Source organism: Micromys minutus (genome assembly GCF_963924665.1).
Source record: "Micromys minutus genome assembly, chromosome: 24".
NCBI classification, from domain to species: Eukaryota; Metazoa; Chordata; class Mammalia; order Rodentia; family Muridae; genus Micromys; species Micromys minutus.
Window position 1 is genome coordinate 10573905 of NC_137959.1, and position 23737 is coordinate 10597641.

The 23737-nt window shown below is 39.2% G+C and overlaps 1 protein-coding gene across 2 annotated transcripts in view; it reads right to left on the bottom strand.

Moving 5' to 3' along the window:
- Positions 1–8849: 8849 nt before the first annotated feature.
- Positions 8850–23737, bottom strand: part of NETO2 (neuropilin and tolloid like 2) — a gene marked incomplete at both ends in the record, with an annotated part of 60582 nt that continues 45694 nt past the window's right edge. For both annotated transcript variants that reach the window (XM_080937205.1, XM_080937204.1), the window contains 3 exons: positions 8850–9430; positions 10635–10748; positions 21707–21935. In XM_080937205.1, the coding sequence (XP_080793331.1) occupies positions 8850–9430; positions 10635–10748; positions 21707–21935 (924 nt within the window). The remainder of the gene's footprint in view (positions 9431–10634; positions 10749–21706; positions 21936–23737) is intronic.

Sequence of the window (23737 nt, forward strand, 5' to 3'; positions counted from 1 at the left end):
CCACAGTGAGCTAAATTCTGCAGCTGTTACTGTGACGTCATGATCAACTTTCCACCTTACACATTTGGGCTGTGATTACAGTTCAATAGTCAGTGCGCTCAGAGTTTAGTTTGTGTAAGCTTCTAATTAAAGCACCTACCTAATTGGTAAGTCAAGAGCAGCGAGCTTATGGATGGAAGAGGTAAGGATGAAGCATCCTTTGGCATAATTTTTAAAGATGTGGCTTTCGGTAAAGCTAACCTCTCTGTATGGCCTCGGTCTACGACTGACCAGCCCCATTTGTCAGTTCCTTCTTTTTCACACAACAGGCTTGTCTCTTGAGAAAACCTGGTCCATGTGGAGTCTGAGTAGTGAGAGAAAAAGAAAGCAAACCAGATGTTTGAAAGTGACAGGGCAGTCCGGATGTTCTGACTAGAAGGGCATTCTTCCAGCTCTGAGGAAAACAAGCTGAAGTACCCAGGAGCACAGGCACTGCATGAGGCTCAGGTTGCACTGCTGGGAGTTTGAGGCCGGTCCCCTAAAAAACAACCATGGTGTGGTGGCTACCTCTCATTTCAACTTGACACAAGCTAGAGTCATCTGAAAAGGAGACTCAATTGAGAAAATGCCTCAATAGGATTTGGCTGTAGAGCATTTTCTTAGTGACTGATGGGGGAGACCCAGCCCATTGTGTCCAGTGTCATCTCTGGGCTGGCAGTCCTGGGTTCTGTGAGAAAGCAGCTGAGAGCACCGAGAGGAAGAAGCCAGTAAGTGGCACTCCTCCAGGGTGAGGCATAGTCTCTCACAAACCTGCAAGTAAAGTACTGGCTACAGCTACTCCATGGCTCCAGATTCAATAATTCTTTCTTCCTCTTCTTTCTTTCTTTCTCTTACTTCCTTCTCATTCTTTTTTGAGACAGGTCTCAGCTGGGCAACCTTAGCTATTTTGGAACTCAATATACAGACCAGGCTGGCTTTGAACTCAAACAGATCTGCCTGCCTCCGCCTCCCTGAGGGCTGGGGCTAATGCTGTATGCCATCACACCAGGACACAGACTCTATTCTTTACAGGGTATGGCCGTGAGGGCCTCAGTTCCACTTGAGGTGCTAGACAGTCATCTCCATTTATTACACAAGACTCTCTCTCATAGCACTGCAATTGGTTTCTTCCATTGGGAAGCCCAACAGTAAGACTGCTCAAGACAGCTAGAGGTTGGTCTGTCACCTTATCTCTGAAAGGACACCCATGGTTAGGTCCTACTGAAGGACAGAAGATGACAGAGAGCCAAATACTAGCAGACAGGTCACTGCCATCACGGATGATTGCCTCATCTTAGAAGTTTCCAACTGAAGTGCTTTTGCACATGAAAAGCTAACAACTAAGGAATTCCTTAACTGAATTTCAAAGGCTTGGCTTTAGAGCTGAGCCAGTCGGTGATCTTGTGTTCAGAGCTAAATTATCTTATGAGCTGTGCAAAGAAAGAGTGACAACTCTCTCCTCTTCCTTTTGTGTGTGTATGTGTGTGAGTTCAAAATCTGGTAGTAACTCTCTGAAATACCACTTAACATATTACCACAACATTATGGATGGAGAACAAGATATGAACAGTAACCATGGCTCAATACCTAGGTTTCTGATGAAAATTCCTCCCAGCAATCAGCATCTAGTCTTCACAAATGAAAATGGAAATATTTCAACAATGCACCAGCTAGCTCAGAAGACTGACAGCATCCGATGACAGCACTGAAGGTAGAGGACAGTGAAGACTGGAAGATGAGAGTACTTACAAATGATTAGACCAAGAAGTCCAACTGCTTTGTAACTACCGTGGAGAAAAGCCAGCTTTAATGTTCCCATTCCTTCCTTTGATGCTGGGTCTGTCTGAAGACTGTAAGTTGGGAGAAGGCATTGCTTTCCTTGGCCCCCACTCACGTGTACATATATGTTCTTAAAATCTGTGCATTCATCTTCACTAAGTGATGGTGCAAGAAATGTACTCCGAATCTCAAAAGAACTGTTTGGGCTGGGGACTTACCTCAGTCGGTAGAGCATAATACCCTGGGTTCCATCTCTAGCAAGACATAAGGTGAATTTGGGTTCAAGGTATCCTTAGGAACATAGTGAATCAGAGTTAGAGTATCATGGGAAATATTAAACTATCTTTGAAATTTCCAACATATATGTAACTTAAAAGAGAGACTCAGTGATTGGAGAGATTGCTCAGGAGTTAAGAGCACTAGTTACTCTTCCAAAGGACTCCAGGTTTGATTCCCAGCAGCCATATAGAAACAACTGTCTGACTCTAGTTCTTAACTTGTAGGTCTCAACTCTCACGGGGTCCCATTTCAGACATCCTGCACATCAGATATTTACATTATGACCCATAACAGTAACAAAATTATAATTATGAAGTAGCAATGAAATAACCTTATGGCTGGGACCACAACATATCAAACTGTATCAAAGGGTGGCAGTATTAGGAAGGTCAAAAACTACTGTCCTAGGAGATAAAGTGTCCTCTTCTGGTCTCCATGGGCACCCGTATAGACATACATGTGCACAGACATACATGCAGGTGGAATAGCCATGCATATAAAATAAAAATAAAGATCAATGTATTTTTTAAGAGGTCCAGCCTTATTTATGTCTATGTATGAAGATATAGCACATGTGTGGGTACCTGCAAGGACAGAAGAGGGCATCAGATCTCCCTAGCTGGGGTTACAGGTTACTAAGATGTCGTGCGCCCCACTTCCTGCCGGCAGGAACAGTGTGCAGCAACAGGATTCTTCTGCGAACAACCTTTATTGTACAACACTCTGAGCAGGGGACCCCATGGAAGAAAAATGCACTGCTTATATATGCCCAGGAGACTCGTGTCGCTACCTGATAGGTGCGTCCTCCAGTAGCTCATTAGCATGCCCCGAGAGTGGGCTGTGACGTCTGTGGCACATGCGCACTATGTCTCTTGGGCTGGACAACAGCTCTGTTTGCTGAGTTATCGGCGGGAAGCCGGCGCCATGTTTGGGTGCGGCACAAACGGCTCTCAACACTAAGAAACCAACTTAAGTCCTTTGGAAGAGTAGCAAACGCTCTTACCTGCACTGCTGAGCTATCTCTCCAGTCTATAACTTTTATTTTAAAGACTCAGAATATCTTTAAAACTTTTTAATTTTGTATTTTTATTTTTGAAATTTTAACTTTATCATCCCCCCTTCCTTTCCTTACTCCCTCACATGCACCCTCCTCTTGCTCTCATTCAAATCCATGGCTTCCTTTTCCTTGTTGTTACATGTGTGTATCTGTATGCCATTTCCTAAATTATACTATGTACCTATCTCCCTAACATATAAACACAATCTGCTCAATCTGGGTAATGTTATGTGTATGTTTGCTGTCCGGGCTGACTCTGTGGTGATACTGGATAACCAGAAAATGCTCTGCTCTTCCCTGGGGAAGACGATTTCTCTAGCTCTCAGTTCTCTGTCTAGAGGATCAAGGTCTTTTGAATTTCCCCTTCCATGCTAGCCTGTCAGGTAATGTTTAGGTAGGAATGTTGGTGAGACTTCCTGTATAGGGTTATTGAGGTGGGGTCCGGTGTCTGCTCCGCCTCAGGACATGGCCACTCAGGAAGGCAAGATTTGGGAAGTTGACCACACTTACCCCACATCATCCCCCAGTGGTTCCATGAAAAGAGACAGCTCCTGGTTTTAAGGCAGTATTGTCATGGCATAAAGTGGATGAGTAAAACTGTACCCCACTTCTCAGGGTGAGCCTGAGATTAAATACCTTTTGCAGGGAGGAGTGTCTGGGAAGGAAAGTTCATTGGCTAAGCCTCCAGGCCTTTAGGTATCTGATTAAAATGGAGATCTGTCTTGTGCCTACATGACCTGTGGTAATGTTCTCTACCTGTAGAGGGGCTTGGGGCATTGACCTTATGTGACTAATGGTCACAAATCTATGGAGGGCTGGGGGCTAGTGACAGAGGCCTGGTGTCTGGGAGTGAGACGAAACACCTACCATCTCTTGTACATCACTGGGGTTTCTAGCTTTAGCTCACTGGGGAACCAGGTTGTCTATCCAGACCTACATTCATGGATATAGTTTTTCTAACATTTCACGGAGACAAGACTCTCAGTAAACTCCCCGTTCATGTGGCTCTCATAATCATCCCCATACAGAGCCCAGGCGTTAGGAACAGGAGTTGTGTTGTAGAAGTATCAGTTGAGATTGGTTCTAAAACTACTTTTCTCAGTTGTGGTTTTCTGTAATGGTCTCCTTCCATTACAAAGAGAAGTTTCCTTGACAGGGTGAGGACTACACTTACTGTGGGTATAAGGATAAATGTTTGGAGTGTAGTTGGGGATTGTGCTGGTTTAGTAAAGTGCAGTTATAGGTTCTCCTCCAAGGTCTATGACTTCACTAGCCCTCCTGGCTAGGTTTCCAGAAGTAGGCATGATTCTTCTTGGTGAGTGGGCTTTAAGTCCAATTTGAGAGCTACCAGTAGCAAATTTTACATTATACATGTTTGTTTTGTCTGCATGCCTGTCTGTGTACCACATGCATTCCTGGAACCCACAGTGACTGGAAGAGGGAGCTAGATCCTCTGGAACTGGAGCTGCCCTGTGGGCGCTGAGAATTAAACCCTGGTCTTCTGGAAGCTCAGTAAGCGCTCTTTACTCCTGAGCCTTCTCTTCAGATCTCCATCCTATGAAGTTCTTGCTCATTTTCTGTTAATTTAAAAGTAAAAATGCTTATATATAATAAGCATCCACAGTTGCCTTAACAAATGAATCTCAACTATGACTATCTTATTTGGAAAGTAGCAAATAGGAAATTGACTGGTTTAGAAAGGGCCCAGAATTAGAAAATGCCCAGAATGGCCCAAATGCTCTGCTTTTATACACTTCAGAAATTGAGACAAGGAAGAAAATCAAAACAAAAATTTTTATTTGCATCTCAAGGGTTAAGGTACTTTGCAGTGCTAAATCTGGATTAAGCACACAAGAATTCTTACATGATCTGTACGTTTAACGCTAATAAAAATCTACTGCCTAAAAAGCAGGTTTAGGTAGTACTATACGTGCACCCTCATCATTAGCTCGGGCTTGTGAGCCAGTAAACCAGTCTCAGAAATGTAATCAAAAGTATTAAAAAGGCGAGTAGAGAAGAGCATACTACAAGGAGAGGTATGTGGCAGGGAACAGATGCTGTAGGAAGCTAAAATGGTCTCCCAGGTCAGCTTGTTCAGACTAAAGCCATTCTCAAAACTCAGGATACAGTACCCCAAGATTTCATTTTTATAATATAAACTTAAATTAACTTAATTTTAACTTAAAAAATTACAAAACTGAAAGCAGAAGCTTTCTCTCTGGCATCACCTCATGTGCTGCCAACCAGCACTGTTGACTAAGAATTCACAGTAATTACATATTTTGCAGGTGCCAAGGAAACCTGGTAACAAACATGGTAGGATAACAGTGTTATGTAAATTAAAAAAGAGGGCGAAACCCCCAATGTGTACAAAATTACAGCATTACATTTTAAGTAAGCATAACTAACAAGCTTTGCATGGAACATCTAGGCTGATGTTTGGAACTGTGTGGCTTTAAAAGCTAAGCAGGGAGAGAAGAAGCCAAGGAAGGTCACTGGGTGAGGAGTCTGGAGCCATGAGGAGCCACTTCACCTTTAGGGTTTTGTCTTCTCATTAACAAAACTAGACTACATCATTGCTTTTGGATCTTTCAACAGAGCAAAAATAAAAAGTTCCACAATTTTTGTGATCCAGGCATTTTTTTAAAAACATTTGTAGTAAAGAAATGTGGGCATACAGCAGACACCGTTTTGCAACAAAGTGTAATCTCTGAATGCTAATTATTCCTGGAAGTACACACAGCCTTTTCTCATCTTAGCTGATATGTTCCTGACACAAGCAAGTACCCTCATCAGGTAGTATGCAAACTAGAAACATTCAGCACAGACTGCAGTTCTTAAATGCTTAGCAATTATACAAAACACATGCAGGATAGTGACAAAGGCTCCTCTAAACCAAAACCAAGAGATCTTTTTATATCTGTGATGTGAAATATGAGTATCCTTTGGTTTTTAAATATTTATATTGAATAACCCTCTTCTACAAAGGAATAACAGTTTATTCCTATATCCTTGAGACAGTGGGATGTGTAGGTTGTAGCCTGTGGCCACTTGGGAGCTGAAAACTTGTAATGAATTTGGGATGAAAGACAGCAGTGTTTTGATATCATATAGTCGGTACTTAGCACTTTCTTGCACTGGAGATTTTTACTACCCTCTGGCTTTGCATTTTTCATCAGAAGGCATGTTTAACATGGGTGCTTTGGAGGGTGTAATACCTCATGCAAGACAGTTAAATTTCATGTTTGTCATTACTAAATTTATAACTTTCACGTTACTCTCTGAATATAAGTGCTTTCTACTGTGAAAAGGAACACTTTCTAGTTAGTTATAGAATTTAGAAGCAAATGATCTCTTGCTGAGTTGCATGAGATCATGCAAATTTACATGGTTGTAATGTTCAGTTACAAATATCTGTTTTGTGAATCCCTTTAAATTACTTTAAAATAGGGTATAGTGTTGAAGATAAAAATACAGCTACAAGTGATCATGATATATGAAGGCATACTCTAAACTCCATAATCTAAAAATTAATGACGACTATAACAACTATAATTTGTGAGGGAAGTATGTTAATTCTCATTTCCCTATGGTGCCATAGCTATCAATTTAAGTATTTACTATGCGGTTGGAATGGTGGCTGGCCTAAGTTACTTAATAAAATGTTTATAGTTACTGAAAGAACAAAATTATCTATTTTTTCTCTATGATTCTATGATTCAGTGGTTACTATGTTTTGAGTTTTTTTTTTAACTTTTCCATGTTTTATTTTACAAAGCAGGAATGTCTACTGACTTAAAAAATGCTTATGCGAAGGGTGAGTTTTCCCATATTCTTGATATAATTTCCTTTTTAAAAATAATAAAAATAAAAAATGTTGGGCTAGAGAGATGGCTCAGCAGTTAAGAGGTCCTGAGTTCAATTCCCAGCAACCACATGGTGGCTCACAACCATCTGTAATGGGATCCTATGCCATGTTCTGGTATGTCTGAAGACAGCTGCAGTGTGCTCATATAAATAAAAATAAATAAAAGCAAGTCATACAGGAAACGCACTTTGGTCAGAAAGTATATCACACTAAAGGTCAAAGTTTTAGTAAACTGAGAAATCAGATTTATGTAGTGCTTAAAAATATAAATGAAATCTAGTGAAACCTAAGCTTTTCATTTCATTGGAAATTTAGTTCATTATAGCAACTAAAAATTTACCTCTTTAAAATGGTGTTATCTATATTGGTTATTATTAAATATAAATTATTCCCCATCTACATCTTATTCAAAGCATTCCTACTATAAATATAATTGAAGGATCATGAATTAATGTATAGTTTAATATAAGATTTTTGTTGTGATTTAGAACAATAAATACTACACAGTGAAAAACTTATTACCAACTAACACAGCAGCAAAAGAAAGAAAAATGCACATATATATATCACCATGGGCAGGGTCTTCATAATAAATTATAGTACAGTCCCATCACAGCATACTTCTACACAAAGTCACTACTGTGAACACTTAAAGAAATTTGTCTTTTATGTTTTAAATCTGGATCTAATAAAGTTTATACAATATCAAATAATATCAAAAGTCTAAAAACCACAATGAATTTTGATATGTTAATAAATTATTGTTTCATATACTTTTCACATAAGGTCAAAAGTGAGCTTAAAAAAAAGCTGAAGTTGCTATTCTTGATCATGGGTAGAAAAATGCACTCTTCCAAGCAGGAGCTATGTAAAAGGCTCACACAGTTTCTCTGAGAATTTCTTTAAGCTTTCACCAACCATGGCCATGTGTCAAAGACAAACCAATACCAAGAGAACAAAGAAATCTTTTGGAAAGATGATAGGGAACAAGATCTGAGAAGCTCTGCATGGAGCCATAATTAAAGGTCTGCTCACAAGTGAGTTCTAGGACCCTGGTTACTGGGGTGAATTTCTGTCACTGAATGAAAACCAAAAGGGAAAACTTCAGAGGTTGCTACAAGTTTTTAATCTTTCTCAAATTTCTACTCATGTATATCTGGTAATAATATACCCCAGGATTATTAGTTTTGTAGTATAACTAAGTTGAAATATGATTTAAAGGTGATAAATCATGTCATATACTACTTCCCACAGAAAAACAGAACCGAAGATGCAGTTATTAAAGACAGCAGTGTAGAAATCAGTCAGAAAGAAATGAAATATGACTGTCTTAAACTGCCACTCATTACAGTACTAGCCACATTTTATACATTCAGAGCAAATACACGCCCATGCCGAATTAAGTGACATATCCCCTTCCACGGGAAACTGAAATGGTAAAATTATAGGCAATAAAAAGGACAAAAGGTATATAAAAAAAACTTTTAAATTTACTGTGAGATCAAGCTGATGCGGCTGTGTGAACACAAATAGTACCCGATGTTAACACCACCAACCTGCTCCTCCTGACTCAACATGACCACTGGCTCCCCAACTGCTATTGGACTGCTGGTGTTTGTAGGTAAGATACCAGCAACAGATGATGACTTCTTTCCACTGAATACATTAAGTTTCTTAGTTGGTTTCACATATATATATATATAGATTGCCTGAGATAATAAAATCATCAGCATTATGATAAATAATGAAGGCTTTTCTAAATCTGATAGAACAAGATGGGATATGGAGACAGAACGGGTGTTGGAGTAGGCTGCATACACACTTAGTAACAATGCCTTTAGTCAACAATTAAAAGTCGATGGATATAGATCCTTGTGCAGAATCATCTCGTCCTCTGACATAAATTTCACAGGGAATCTCCTCCATCACTCTGTCCTCTAGAGCCTGTTCAGGGCATTCATGAGCTTGTTTGAAAGTGTAGCTGCTCTTTTTGAAGGTGCTATTAAATGTTTTCATTGGCTGTGGTTGTGCAAAATCATTTCGGAAGGGAAGTTCCATGGAACTGAGGTTGGTCCTGCTTTGTTTGACACTGGATGCTTGAGACCCACAGTGGTGGTCATGAATGCACCGGGAGGCCGTGGAGGAACGCCGCAACTTCTGGTAGTTGTCAAGTTCTTCTGACAAATCTGCCAGATCTGCAGAAATCTCTTTCTCTCTTAGTGAAAATAGTTCATAATGAGGAGGATCAAATACTTCCTGGAACCCAGTTTTATTAAATGCAGTTTTGCAAGCCATGACCTTTTTCCGGGGCTGTTTTACTTGTACTAAAATAGAAATAATGAGAAGGACCAAGACAATCCCTGATGTAACGCCAATGATTGTCCCATGAGTTTTAGTGATTTGTTCAAATAGTCCAGCTTTTTTCTTTTCTGTAAGAAAGAAATGTTGAAGTTTTAAAAAATTCATTTATAGAATGAATGCAGATTGGCTAGGCATTTTTAGGCAAAACAGGAAATTTGGGCCAAATGTATCAGACACAGAAAATACCATTCCCATGACTTCTGAGTCAAGTAACAAATGATGATATAGCTAGCTGGGGCAAAGAAAAACTAAAGTGCTTGGTTCCCTTACTTAAAAGGGTCACAAGGGCCTACAATTTGAAAATTACATTAATATAGAAAATAAAAAAACCCACTCTTGCTATATTAAGTTTCTGCAATAAAGCAGATTCAACAAATTGCTATGCTGATTCATATCTGTAGGATTAGACTAATAATCCAGATGTACCACCATGGTCTACTGTTTTGGAATGATGAAATACTTGTATGTCAAGTAGTTAATGTGGCTGTCAGATTATACATCAGCTTCCCACAGTAAGGTACTTGTTTGAACTTGTTTATTCAATTCTTAGATGAAAATGGGTAAATTTTATTTTTCCAACCCAAGTGACAACCAAATTATAGGAATCCAATGCCTATCACCATAACATCTACTTTTCAGAATGTATGTTAGAAACAGAGATAACATGGGCTGGAGGGATGGCTTCATGGTTAAGAGCACCGAATGCTCTTCCAGAGGTCCTAAGTTCAATTCCCAGCAACCACATGGTGGCTCACAACCACCATCTGTAATGAGATCTGATGCCCTCTTCTGGTGTGTCTGAAGACAGCGACAGTGTACTCACATACATAAGATAAATAAATAAATAAATCTTAAAAAGAATAGAAATAACTTGATGTAGAGAAAAAAAGCATTTTCTAATGCACCACCTTTACATCACTGTAACAGTCTATTAGCTGATGTTATAAACACTGCTTCTGTACTCACTGCAGGAACCATTGGTCGGTCATATTTGTTCTGTTCTGGAGGCTATCCTCTAAACTACCTGGTAACTACATACAGGGTGATGATAATACAAAGCTCAACAGTAATGTAAAACAGTACATAAAACATGGAGGCACACCTCTGAGTAACTGGAAAATATACCCCACGAAGGCATGTTTTTGTTGAATATATCTGTCTTGTAAACTGTTGCTGTGTGCAGATGTGCTACAGCAGTACAGCAGGTACAGCTGTAGAAGGGGACTTTAGGCCTTTCTTAGAGAGGATCCCACTCCTCTGAGTTGGACTTACCTTTACAGTGATTCTCATCCCAAGGGTATGCACAGTTTTGAACACCATTACAGACTAAAGAATTGTTGATGCACATGTTGCTATGGCAAAAGAAAGTGCTGCTTGTACAGGGAGCTGTAGGAGAAAAGAAAACTAATGTTGCTAAGAACAGTTACACGCTGACCACAACCCATTTTCTTTTTTTCTTCTTTTTTATGTACTTCAGAATCTGAATCTGGGTGGAGGTGGTTCTTTCAGGTGGGAATGTCTACTTTTCTTAAATGCCTTTTGCTTTTCGTTCTTTTTTTTTTGAACAACTTTATTTTAAAAAACAAAAATAAATGTACAGATTTTAAAAGCATTTTTTGCATAAAAGTATATGAATAAAGTTTTGTCAGTACTTGATTTTTTTTAAAGGTTTGATAGTGTGCATTAAAATATTACTAGTTACAATGAGCATAAAGTACACGTAAAACAGGATGTATGTAGCCTGGAATTACTCAAAGTTTTCTTGGTGTGTAAAGATTAAGCATAATGACTTTTCTTTTTTTTTTTTTTTGGCCTTTGTTTTTCTTGAACTTCGTATAGTTTGTGATTTGTTTCTGGGGTGTTTAGAGCTTTCTGGGGTTAGTATCGAATTATCACTGACTGTATATTATGTCTGTTCTTTTGTAACTGTGTTACCTCACTCAGGATGATATTCTCTAGATGCATCCATTTTCTTAAGAATTTCATAAAGTCATTGTTTCTGATAGCTGAGTAATACTCCATTGTGTAAATGTACCACAATTTTTGTATCCATTCATCTACTGAAGGACATCTGGGTTCTTTCCAGCTTCTAGCTATTATAAATAGGGCTGCTATGAACATTGTGGTGCATGTGTCTTTAGTATATGTTGGAGCATCTCTGGGGTATATGCCCAGAAGTGGAATAACTGGGTCTTCAGGTCCAATTTTCTGAGGAACTGCCAGATGATTTCCAGAGTGGTTGTACCAGTTTACAACCCCACCAACAGTGGAGAAGTGTTCCTCTTTCTCTACATCCTCTCCAGCATCTGCTGTCATCTGAATTTTTGATCTTAGCCATCCTGACTGGTGTGAGGTGTAATCTCAGGGTTGTTTTGATTTGCATTTCCCTGATGACTAAGGATGTCGAGCACTTCCTTAGATACTTCTCAGCCATTCAATATTCCTCAATTGAGAACTTTTGTTTAGCTCTGTACCCCATTTTTAATAGGATTGTTTGATTCTCTGGTGTCTAACTTCTTGAGTTCTTTGTATACCTTGGATATTAGGCCTCTATCTGATGTGGGGGTGGTAAAGATCTTTTCCCAATATGTTGGCTGCCATTTTGTTTTCTTGACAGTGTCCTTAGCCTTACAGAAACTTTGTAATCTCATTAAGTCCCATTTGTTGATCTTTGACCTTAGAGCATGAGCCACTGATTTTCTGTTCAGGAAATTTTCTCCTGTGCCTACGTGTTCTAAGGTTTTTTCTACTTTCTCTTCTAATAGTTTCAGTGCACCTGGTTTAATGCGGAGATCTTTGATCCACTTGCACTTGAGCTTTGTACAAGGAGATAAGAAAGGGTCTGTTTTCATTCTTCTGCATGCTGAGTGCCAGTTGGACAAACACCATTTGTTGAAGAGGTTGTCCTTTTTCCACTGAATGTTTACAGCTCCTTTGTCAAAATTCAAGTGACCATATATGTGAGAGCTCATTTCTGGATCTTCTATTCTATTCCACTGATCCACAGGCCTATCTCTGAATCCAGTACCATACAGTTTTTAGCACAATTGCTTTGTAATATAGCTTGAGGTCAGGGATGGTGATTCCCGCAGACGTTTTCTTGTTGAGGATGAATTTCGCTAGTCTAGGTCTTTTGTTATTCCAGATGAAATTGTACATTGCTCTTTCCAACTCTATGAAGAATTGGGTTGGATTTTGATGGGGATTGCATTGAATCTGTAGATTGCTTTTGGTAAGATGGCCATTTTAACAATGTTGATCTTTCCAATCCATGAGCATGGGATCTTTCTATTTTCTGAGATCTTCTTCGATTTCCTTCTTTAGAGATTTGAAATTCTTGTCATACAGGTCCTTCCCTTGCTTAGTTAGAGTCACACCAAGGTATTTCATAGTTTTTGTGACTATTGTGAAGAGTATCTTTTCCCTAATTTCTTTCTCCGCATGTTTGTCCTCTGAGTAGAGGAAGGCCACTGATTTGTTTGAGTTAATTTTATATCCAGCCACTTTGCTGAACTTGTTTATCAGCTGTAGAAGTTCTCTGGTAGAATTTTTGGGGTCACTTACACTATCACGTCATCTGCAAACAGTGATGTTTTTACTTCTTCCTTTCCAATTTGTATCCCTTTGATTTAGTTTTGCTGTCTAATTGCTCTGGCCAGGACTTCCAGTACTATGTTGAATAGGGAGGGGGAGAGTGGGCAGCCTTGTCTAGTCCCTGATTTTAGTGGGATTGCTTGAAGTTGCTCATGGGTAAGTTTGATGTTGGTTATTGGTTTGCTGTATATTGCTTTTATTATGTTTAGGTATGGGCCTTGGATTCCTGTTCTTTCCAAGACTTTTAACATGAAGGGGTGTTGAATATTTTCAAATGCTTTCTCAGCATTTAGTGAGATGACCATGTGGGTTTTTTTTTTTTTTTGAGTTTGTTTATATAGTGGATTACGTTGGTGGATTTCCATATATTAAACCATCCCTGCATCCCAGGGATGAAGCGTACTTGGTCATGGTGAATGATCGTTTTGATGTGTTCTTGGATTCGGTTTGCAAAGATTTTGCTGAGTATTTTTGCCTCAATGTTCATAAGTGAGATTGGTCTGAAGTTCTTTTTCCTTGTAGGGTCTTTGTATGGTTTAGGAACAAGGGTTATTGTGGACTCGAAAAATGAGTTAGGTAGTGTTCCATCTGACTCTATTTTGAGGAATAGTTTGGAGAGTATTGGTATTAGGTCGTCAATAAACGTCTGATAACATTCTGCACTGAACCCATCTGGACCTGGGCTTCTTTTGATTGAAAGGCTTTTGATGACTGCTTCTATTTCTTTAGGTGTTATGGAATTATTTAGATGGTTTACCTGGTCCTGGTTTAACTTTAGTATCTGGTATCTGTCTAGGAATTCATCCATTTCCTCCAGATTTTCCAGCTTTGTTGAATATAGGCTTTTGTAGTAGGATCAGATGATTTCTTGAATTTCCTGTTTCAGTTATTATGTCTCCACTTTCCTTTCTGATTTTGTTAATTTGGATACTCTCTCTTTGCCCTTCAGTTAGTCTGGCTAAGGGTTTATCAATCTTGTTAAGTTTCTCAAAAAATCAGCTCTTGGTTTTGATTCATTGAATGGTTCTTTTTGTTTCTATTTGGTCAATTTCTGCTCTGAGTTTGATTAATTCTTGCCGTCTACTCCTATTGGGTGTATTTGCTTTCTTTTGTTCTAGAGCTTTCAACTGTGGTGTCAAATTGTTAGTGTATGCTCTCTCCAATTTCTTTTTGAAGCACTCAGAGCTATGAGTTTTCTTCTCGGTGCTGCTTTCATTGCATCCCATGGGTTTGGGTATCTTGTGTTTTCATTTTCATTAAATTCTAGAAAATCCTTAATTTCTTTATTTCTTCTTTGACCATGCTATCGTTTAATAGAGCATTGTTTAATTTCCATGTGTATATTGGCTTTTTGTTGTCTTTGTTGTTTTTAAAGACCAGCCTTAGACCATGGTGATCTGAAAGGATGCATGGGAGTATTTCAATCTTCTTATATCTATTGAGGCCTGTTTTGTGATCAGTTATATGGTCAATTTTGGAGAAGGTGACATGAAGTGCTGAGAAGAAGGTGTATTCTTTTGTTTTAAGATGAAATGTTCTATAGATGTCTATTAATTCCAATTAGTTCATAACCTCTGCTAGTTTCACTGCATCCTTGTTCAGTTTCTGTTTCCATGATCTGTCCCTTGATGAGAGTGGGATGTTGAGGTCTCCCACTATTATTGTGTGGGGTGCAATGTATTTTTTGAGCTTTAGTAGGGTTTCTTTTATGAATATGGGTGCTCTTGTATTTGGAGCATATATGTTAAGGATTGAGAGTTCCTCATGACAAATTTTCCCTGTAATGAGTAAAAAGTGTCCCCCCCCCCTTTTTTTGATAACTTTTGGTTGAAAATCTACTTTAGTCTATATTAGAATGGCTATTCCAGCTTGTTTCTTCTGGCTGTTTGCTTGGAAGGTTTTTTTCCCATCCTGTTTTTGTCTCTGAGATGAGTTTCCTATACGCAGCAAAATGCTGGATTCTGTTTATGTATCCAGTCTGATAGCCTATGTGTTCTTATTGGGGAATTGAGTCCATTTATGTTAACAGATATTAAGGAATAATAGTTGCTGTTTCCTGCTATTTTTGCTTTGAGAGGTAGAATTGTGCCTGTATGTCTTTCTTGTTTTGGTTTTCTTGCCTAGGTATTTTCTTGTTTTTACTAGGATGTAGTTTTCCTCCTTGTATTGGGTTTTCCACCTATAATTCGTTGTAGTGCTGGGTTTGTGGTCAGATATTGTGTAAATTTAGTTTTGTCCTGGAATATCTTGGTCTCTCCATCTATGGTGATTGAGAGTTTTGCTGGGTACAGCAGCTTGGGCTGACACTTGTGTTCTCTTAGGGTCTGCAAGATGTCTGTCCAGGCTCTTCTAGATTTTATAGACTCTGTTGAGAAGTCGGGTGTGATTCTGATTGGTTTGCCTTTATATGTTACATGACCTTTTTCCCTTACTGCTTTTAGTATTCTTTCTTTGCTTTGGGCACTTGGCATTTTGACTATTATGTGTTGGGAGGAATTTCTTTTCTGGTCCACTCTCTTTGGAGTTCTGTAGGCTTGTTTTATGCTCATGGTCATCTCATTATTAAGGGTAGGAAAGTTTTCTTCTATGATTTTGTTGAAGATATTTACTGGGCTTCTTAGTTGATATTCTTGGCCCTCTTCTATCCTATTATCCTTAGGTTTGGTCTTCTCATGTGTCCTGGATCTCCTGGATATTTTGGGTTAGGAGCCTTTTGGCTTTTGCATCTTTTTTGACTGTTTTGTCTATGTTTTCAATGTTGTCTTCGGCCCCTGAGATTCTCTCTTCCATCTCTTGTAGTCTGTTGGAGATGCTTGCATCTGTGACTCCTGATTTCTTTTTTAGGTTTTCTACCTCCAGGACTGTCTCTTTTACTGTTTTCTTTATTGTTTCCATTTCCACTTTAAATTCCTTCTTCTCGTTGGTTCTGTTTTTTTCTAGTTCTTTGATTTCTTTGAGTGTTTTTTGTGTTTTCTCTTTATAAATTTCTATTTCTTTATGCTTTTCCTCCCATTCTTGTTTAAAGATCTCCATCATCATCTTTAGGTATGATTTCAGGTCTGAGTCTTCTTTTTCCGGAGTGTTTGGCATTCTGCTGTTTGCTGTGATGGGAGAGCTGGGTTCTGATGTTGCCAGGTTGTCTTGGTTTCCATTGGGTAAGTTCTTTCGCTTTCCTCTTGCCATCTTCTTGTCTGTGATTGGTTTCCGTCTCTCCTGTGTACCTGGCCTGTGTCCCTGGATCTCCGCTGTTTTAGGTGGCAAATGGCTTGAGCGTTTGGTCTGCATGCAAGGGCCTTCTGGGTGGACTGGAGTCTCTATGGCACAGTTCCCGCTCCCCTGGGCCAACAGGAGGGTTGCACCTACCCTGCACTAGGCCTAGCTCTTTCAGTGCCCTGGCTACTCGCAGCACAGTCTCACCAGGCTTATGTCCTTGTATCTTTGCTGTTCCCGGTGGCAAATGGCCTGAGCGTTTGGTCTGCACCCAAGGGCCTTCCGGATGGAAACAGTCCCTACGGCAGAGTTCTTGCTCCCCTGAACCAATTGGCCGGGGGGGGGGAGAGCTTTCTGCACACCAGGCCCAGCCCTCTCTGCGCCCCAGCTACTCACAGCGCAGTCTCACCAGGCCTGCATCCCTGGATCTCTGCTGTTCCCGGTCGCTTTTCTTTCTTTTTTTTAAAGATGTATTTATTTCATGTATATAAGTACACTGTAGCTGTCTTCAGACACACCAGCAGAGGGCATCAGATCCTATTACAGCTGGTTGTGAGGCACCATGTGGTTGCTGGGAATTGAACTCAGGAAGAACAGACAGTGCTCTTAACCACTGAGCTATCTCTTCAGCCCTTTACTTTTAAAGCTAACCTTATTTTCCTATTGGTTTTCTGAGTCTCATCCTAAAGCCTAGGTTGACCTCTCTAACTTACAATCCTCCTGCCTCAACCTCCCAAGTGCTGGTCTTATAGGCACCTAGTTCCAGAATACCTTTAATGCTTTCTTATCTATTAAAATGCCCTTAATTCTCTCAAAAGTTTAATCCCTTCAGTGTGTTTCTGTCTCTATTCCAATATTTTATGTCTCTATGTTGTATGTACAGGTGAACATTTATTATGCTGCACCATGATACAATGTACTTGCTTCTGCTAAGATAATATTCTACATTGCAGACAGAACTGAGCATAGCACCATGTGATTCAGAGTAAAGACACACACACACAAGCCCCCCCCCCCCCCCAGTGGCCTTTGGTGGTACTTTTCTTTAATTTTAGCATTCAGGAAGCAGAGGCAGGTGGAAGTCTGAGTCTGAGGTCAGTCTAGTCTACAGAGTGAGCTCCAGGACAGCCAGGACTACACAGAGAAACCTTATCTTGAAAAGTCAAAACCAAACCAACCCAAAATCCCTAAAGTTTCTTTTCAAGGTAAAAGTTCTATAAAAATGTATTGGAGTAAGAAATTTCTCTCCAATCAATGTCTTTGTCTTAATAAGTATACAATAAACCTCATTAAAATATGGCCAGGACTATAATATGCTTTTCTCTAAAGAGGTAGTTTTGGGTGATTTTGGAATGCCAGGCTATGGTCACCTCATGCACAGTATCAGCACTATAACTGGCATATTATTGCCTCTACGGACTCTCAGTATGAGATGGGGAAACAGGAAGTTATTAGGTCTCTTAGGAAGCCCTAAGCAAAACCTGGAGTGTAGCTGAATGGAAACTATTTTTGCTATGAAGGCTGATTCCTCTATAAGGCATCATGTGCCAAAATTCTTGTACATTTTGTAATTAATTTCTAGTTAGTTATCATAAATAACTAGAAACAAGTATTTTCTGTTTCCAGAAACAAATATAAAATTGCTGTGCATTGTAGACACCTGTGATGGTGTGGCGTGGGAATTTGAATAAGAACAACCCCCATAAGCTCATATATTTAGTTATCAGGAAATAACACTGTTTGAGGACTGGGAAGTGTGGGCTTGTTGAAGGAGGTATGTCTCTGGGGTTGGGCTTTGAGGTTTCAAAATCCCATGCCAGGCCCTGGTTTTCTCTCTTAACCTGTGGATCAGAATGTAGGTCTCTCTAAACTACTGCTCCAGCCCCATGTGTGCTGTCACGATCGGCATGATTATAATGACCGAACCCCCTGAAATGAAATTTAACCAGGAAGCAAGCCCCCGATTAAATACCTTCTTCTATAAGAGTTGCCATAGTTTTGATGTCTCTTCACAGAAATAAAAGTGACTAAGACAATGGTCATAATTGGGTAAGATGGAGGTACTTAAATATTAGGCACCACTAATTTGCACAAAAATGTAGAATTTCTTGATGTGTATTTTATTATAATATGTAAAAAAGGAACTACATACAAATATTAGGACATTCTTTACATAATGTATGTAGTATTAGTTTTGAAATTATGTGTATATTGCGGTTAAAGAAATCAATATGTTTGGAAATCAAGACATGTTTTTCATAGTACTAAAAGAAGTATGTCCCTAGATATATGGTTAGTTCTAGGGTTGGGAAAATACAGTATAGATTTATGTTAAGTCAATACGTGATTGGACAATAGGAGAAAAGGTAGGAAAACGGAAGAACAGGGAGTGAGGAGGGAGATCAGGATGGAGCTGGAGAAAGCAGACCTGGATTTTGGTGGCTGTAGTTGGCGTTAGGTGGATTTGAATATTCTAAAGGGATTTTATAGGGTAGTTTGTATGTTTGTCTATTGGATGTAATCTAATTGTATAGAAGGTTTGTGGATTGAGAATGTAATATATAAACCTGCATGAAAAGCTACGGGGCCATAGAGTCATGTTTGTGCCGGGCAGTGGAATAAAGAAACATACCGGGGCAGAAGCACCAGGGTGGGTGGAGTGAACTGCCCGGGAAGGGAATCGTGTGGAGAGGTGGCTTGGACCAAGTGACAGAGTCTGTGCGCATGGCTCCAAACTAGAGCGGCATCTGCAGAGTGAGGCTGAGGAGGCCGTTAAAGGAATAAACCTTTCAATTTTTAATAATTACTGCAACAATACAGTGTGTGTGTTTCACCAAGTAATGTCATTAAGTTTAGTATTAAAAGTAATGACTAAACACTGAGGGAGAGAGGAGGTAAACTCAGAGGCTAATGTGGTTGAAGCTGGGATTTTATACAACAAAATCCCAGGATTATACAATAATAATAATAATAGTAATATTATTATATTGATTATAATAATTATATTAATATAACAACACAATAAATACCTACAAGCTCACTGGTATATATACAATTGCTGTATAGCAATTTCTTCTGGGATAAATCCTCTATCTTGCAGGGAAGCTTTTAAAGATAAGAAAAATAAGCAAAGATTTGAATGAGTCCTTGAAACTGAACAGATATACTAGTCCCTTCCCTCCACAAGGTTGTGTAAGTAGTAAGGACTGCTGTGAGACTCAGAGCAGCTGAGCTGCTTTCCAACTAGCTGAGCTGCCTGCAAGTTGTGCAACGTGCTCCAGGTTTCAGCTCTGTGGGCTGTCACTCATGGTGGAGTGGATTTGGTGATTCAGCTGTCTGAGTCACTTCTGCTCTTGTAAGTAAACACAGTAAAACTTATTGGTTCATAAAGTTGGGTTTTGGTAGCATCTTGACTTTGGTCTGTCACTGATTTTTCTATTTACTGAACAAATAACTATTGCATGATTCAGACAGAATACTTCAATGGATGTTATGATTAGTTGTAAAAAGACATTTTCACAGTCCCCACAGGATTAGTAAAGAGAAAGAATAATTCTGTAGTTAGGGAAAGCTGGCATACCGTTAGGAAAATAGTGGAGTCACTACTGTACAGTTACTAAGACAGCACTCCATACCCACACTTCACTGACATGATGCACTGAGGAGGCACATTAGTATTCTAGATGAAATGCACTCTCTTGGTGAATCATTTCGAAAGCATCACATAAGCCCAAATGTGTGGATAGATTATTAACACATTAACTAGTATGCTTCATGTGTGAAAGCTGGGTAGCTATTGGACTGAACACGGGGACCCTGATGAAGGAACCAGAGAAAGGACTGAAGGAGCTGAAAGGGTTTGCAACCTCATGGGAAGAACAACAACATCAACCAACCAAACCCTCCACAACTCCCATGGACTAAAACACAACCATTGAGCACACACGGAGAGACCCATGGCCCCAGGTGCATGTGTAGCAGAGGATGGCAGTGTCTGGCATCAGTGGGAGAAGAGGCCTTTGGTCCAGTGAAGGTGCGTTTTCCCAGTGTAGGGAAATGCCAAGGCACTGAGCTGGAGAGGGAGCATCTTCATGGAGACAAGTGGAGGAGGAGGGAGATTGGAGTGTGTGGGGGGAAATACAGAGAATATCCAATAAAATAATTAAAAAAAAGTTTAAACATGGGAAAAGAAGAAGGAAAAAAAAAACTGGGTAGCTGAGATGGAGAAGACCAAAGATACTTGGCAACTGAAAGCAATATAGGAAACTAGATTATTAAAAAGACATTAAAGAAAAGGGAAAAAAACATTAAGGACAAAATTAATGATATGTGAAGGTCTATAGATTGGCTAATAGTATATCAATGCTAGTTTTCATCTTGTTTTTAAAGATGTTAACAATAAGAAAGTCTGAATAGAAGTATAAAATTTTTACTATTTTTGTAAAACTCTGTAAATTCAAAACTAATTGAGAATAGCTAAAAAAAAAACAACAACAACAAAAAAAAAAAAAACCACCAAAAACCCCCAAAACAACACCCCCCCCCAAATCTCCAATATGGTCCATAAATATTTGGTGTCCATGGTTTGTGGAAGTCAATAATAGCCAAGCTTTCCTTTCCTTTCCCTTTTGTTTTTGTTTTGAGATAGCATCTCCGTATTATGCAATTTGGGCTGTCTTGAAACTCTTCTGTCGACTAGACTGGCCTTAAACTCACAAACCTATGAGTTCAAGCTCTGTCTGTCTCTGCCTTTGAAGAGAGGCATTAAAGGTGGCACCACCATTCCTTGCCTGATAACTAGAAAAGCCCGAGAGAAGCCCTGATATACGCAATCTCTTCATACAGACCCAATGCTGCTATTTACAGGCCCACACTTTCTTCCTGCAGAACAAAGTGTTCAAACTGGGAATCACCTCTCATTCCTTTCAACATGATTTGAGCACATGGGGATTCATGCTGATAAGAGTTACTTTGGGGATAGAGAGATGGCTTGGTGGTTAGAAATGATTGTTTTTGAGAGGAGTCAAGTTCAATTCCCAGCACCCATGTGGTAGCTCACAACTGTCCTTAACTCATTTCCACATCCTCTTCTGACCATTGGAGGTACATTCATATGAACAAAGCACTAATATCTAAAAAAGTTAAATATGATTTCTCTGGATAATTCACTGGTTTGTAATAAAATTAATGTTGATGCTTTTAAATAAACATGTTTCACTACATGTTTAAAAGTATAAATTAGCATTTTTATGGCATGTAAGTCTCTGTTATGGATCATTATTTGTCTTGAATTATGTGCTGTAATTTGGTTCCGAGATTCTGCCCTAACCATCTTCACTCTTGTATTAACTCACAGACTTGGTGTCGGGTTTGCTGTAAGTCAGTGGGAGAAAAAAAAATGTTCCTGTTAAGTTAAAAAGTGCAGTGTGACAGTTTACAAAATGTTATAAAATAAAGTACTTTTTCTGTCAAAAGGTAGCTATTCAGTAAGCATATTGTGAATGAGTGAACATTATGTAATATTTGAATTATTTACTTACGTTCTACAAAGGAAGTGAAGAGCATCCTAAACCTGCTAAGCCGACTACCTTCATCCGCCCACATCCGGATCACTCCCACTCCTGTTTTCAACATTACATCATTAGCCACAGTGCTGCAAAACTTGGCCTTCAGATTTTCGATGGCACTGCTTCCATCATAGACTGCCACAAAGTTTCTTTTGCATTCATTTGAGTGCTCCATTTGGTAATCTAAGAACCTCAAATAAATCTGTAATTTCAGAACACAGTTTTAAAAAAGATAGTTAAAAATTTTCTATTTTAAGATCCATGATCAGTAGATGAGACTAAATTGTAACAGCTGACTGAAAACCAGAATGACGAAAGGACGGAGCTTCAGTAGTTAAAGATCTAATAATGGTCTTGTTTTTTTGGTTGTCTTAATTTTGTAACCAAACATTAAGAAATCTAAACTTTATATTTTAGTTACAAAGAGGTGTTTATATTCCATATAATATAATCTCCTCATTATAACAACAACCCCATAGTATTAAGAGGTAGAGGAGATAAAAGAAGTCAATGTTATCAGTTTTCTGGACAGTCTATACTTACCTTTTTTCAAGGCAGCATTTTATGTAGTTTAGGTTGCCACTGAATTTGAATTCAGCAGCTAACTAAAGCTGACTTTGGGCTTCTGACCCTCCTCTTCCCACCACTTAGCTGTAGGTGGAGAACACCTTGACAGCTACCCTGCATCCCCTCCCCCTTTAATCATCATGAACACATTCATTTTAATTAAGGTACTCATCCATTAGAAAAATGTAATAGCTAACAGACGTGGAGAGAGAAATATAGACATCTCTGTTAAGTCTGATTGGTTTGTCTTTTTTTTCTTATTAATCTGCCTAGTTGCTCAATTCCTCATGGTATATATAGCATGAAAGCCTCCCAAAACATAAAAAACATCTATATAGCAGATAAAAAATTGTCAAAACCATAGTCCATTAATGTGTTTAATTTTCAAAAGTTTTAACTGCTGTAATTTTCTATAATCTTAAAATGAGTGAAAAAAATAAAGAAATCATCAAATTCAAATTATAGGCCATGTAGTAAGTGACACTTCACACTAGGCTACTGCATCATGCCTGGGGATAAGTCAGCCCTCTCTCAAGTGTGTATGTCAGCACTTTATATGCTAATCACATGTTACTCATGGTCTTTTCAGTTACCAACTGTCACTGTACCTCAGTATTTATTTATGTCCCTTACTTTATAGCAGTGCTTACAAACTGTGTTTGGTGCTTTAGACATGCAGCCACATGGTACTTCCTCCAAGTACAATACAAAGCATAATTTTATTACACAACATTTTATTGATTATTTGGGAATTTCACATCATGTTCCCCAATCATACTCACTTTCCAGTTCTCCTAGACCTGCAACCTGTAAAGACCCCTCTTCCCCCCCAAAAAAAGCCAAGTCCAAATTGTGTTTCCCATATACTCACTGGAGCATGGTCAAACTCTCAATGGTCTCCACCTGCACCCTTGCCAGAAGCCATCAATCGTGGAGAGTATATTTATCACAGTTTTAAAGAGTTTTCATTGAAAACCTTCTTTCTAGTCTGTCATGTATTTTTTAAGGAGGGGTGTAAAGTGAGGGTAGGCGTTGTCACAGAAGCCTATGTTCCTCTTTCTCTAGTCTCAAGACTGAGCCTGTAGTCATTGCAAAAGTAGCTTCTTTGCCCTTTACTGTCAGTGAGAGCATGGATCATGGTCTTCCACATGATTCCTGCCTTTGCGTTGCCTTTCTACCTCACACTGACTGTTCTGTCCTCTCCACTGCAGTCATTTGTGGTAGTGGCACTGGAAACCTCAGTGTGTTACACAACACACACACACACACACTGCAAGTTGTTGTCCTGGTTTAAGGTTTCTGAAGCACCGTAAATAGTGGACCACTGCTGAGATTTATCTTGGATATCCTGCTGTTGTCGAGTCAGGGTATCTGGGGGCAGGTTCTATGTGAGGTCCGGGATGCTGTCTTCTGCCCTGAGGCTCACTTGTGCTTGCA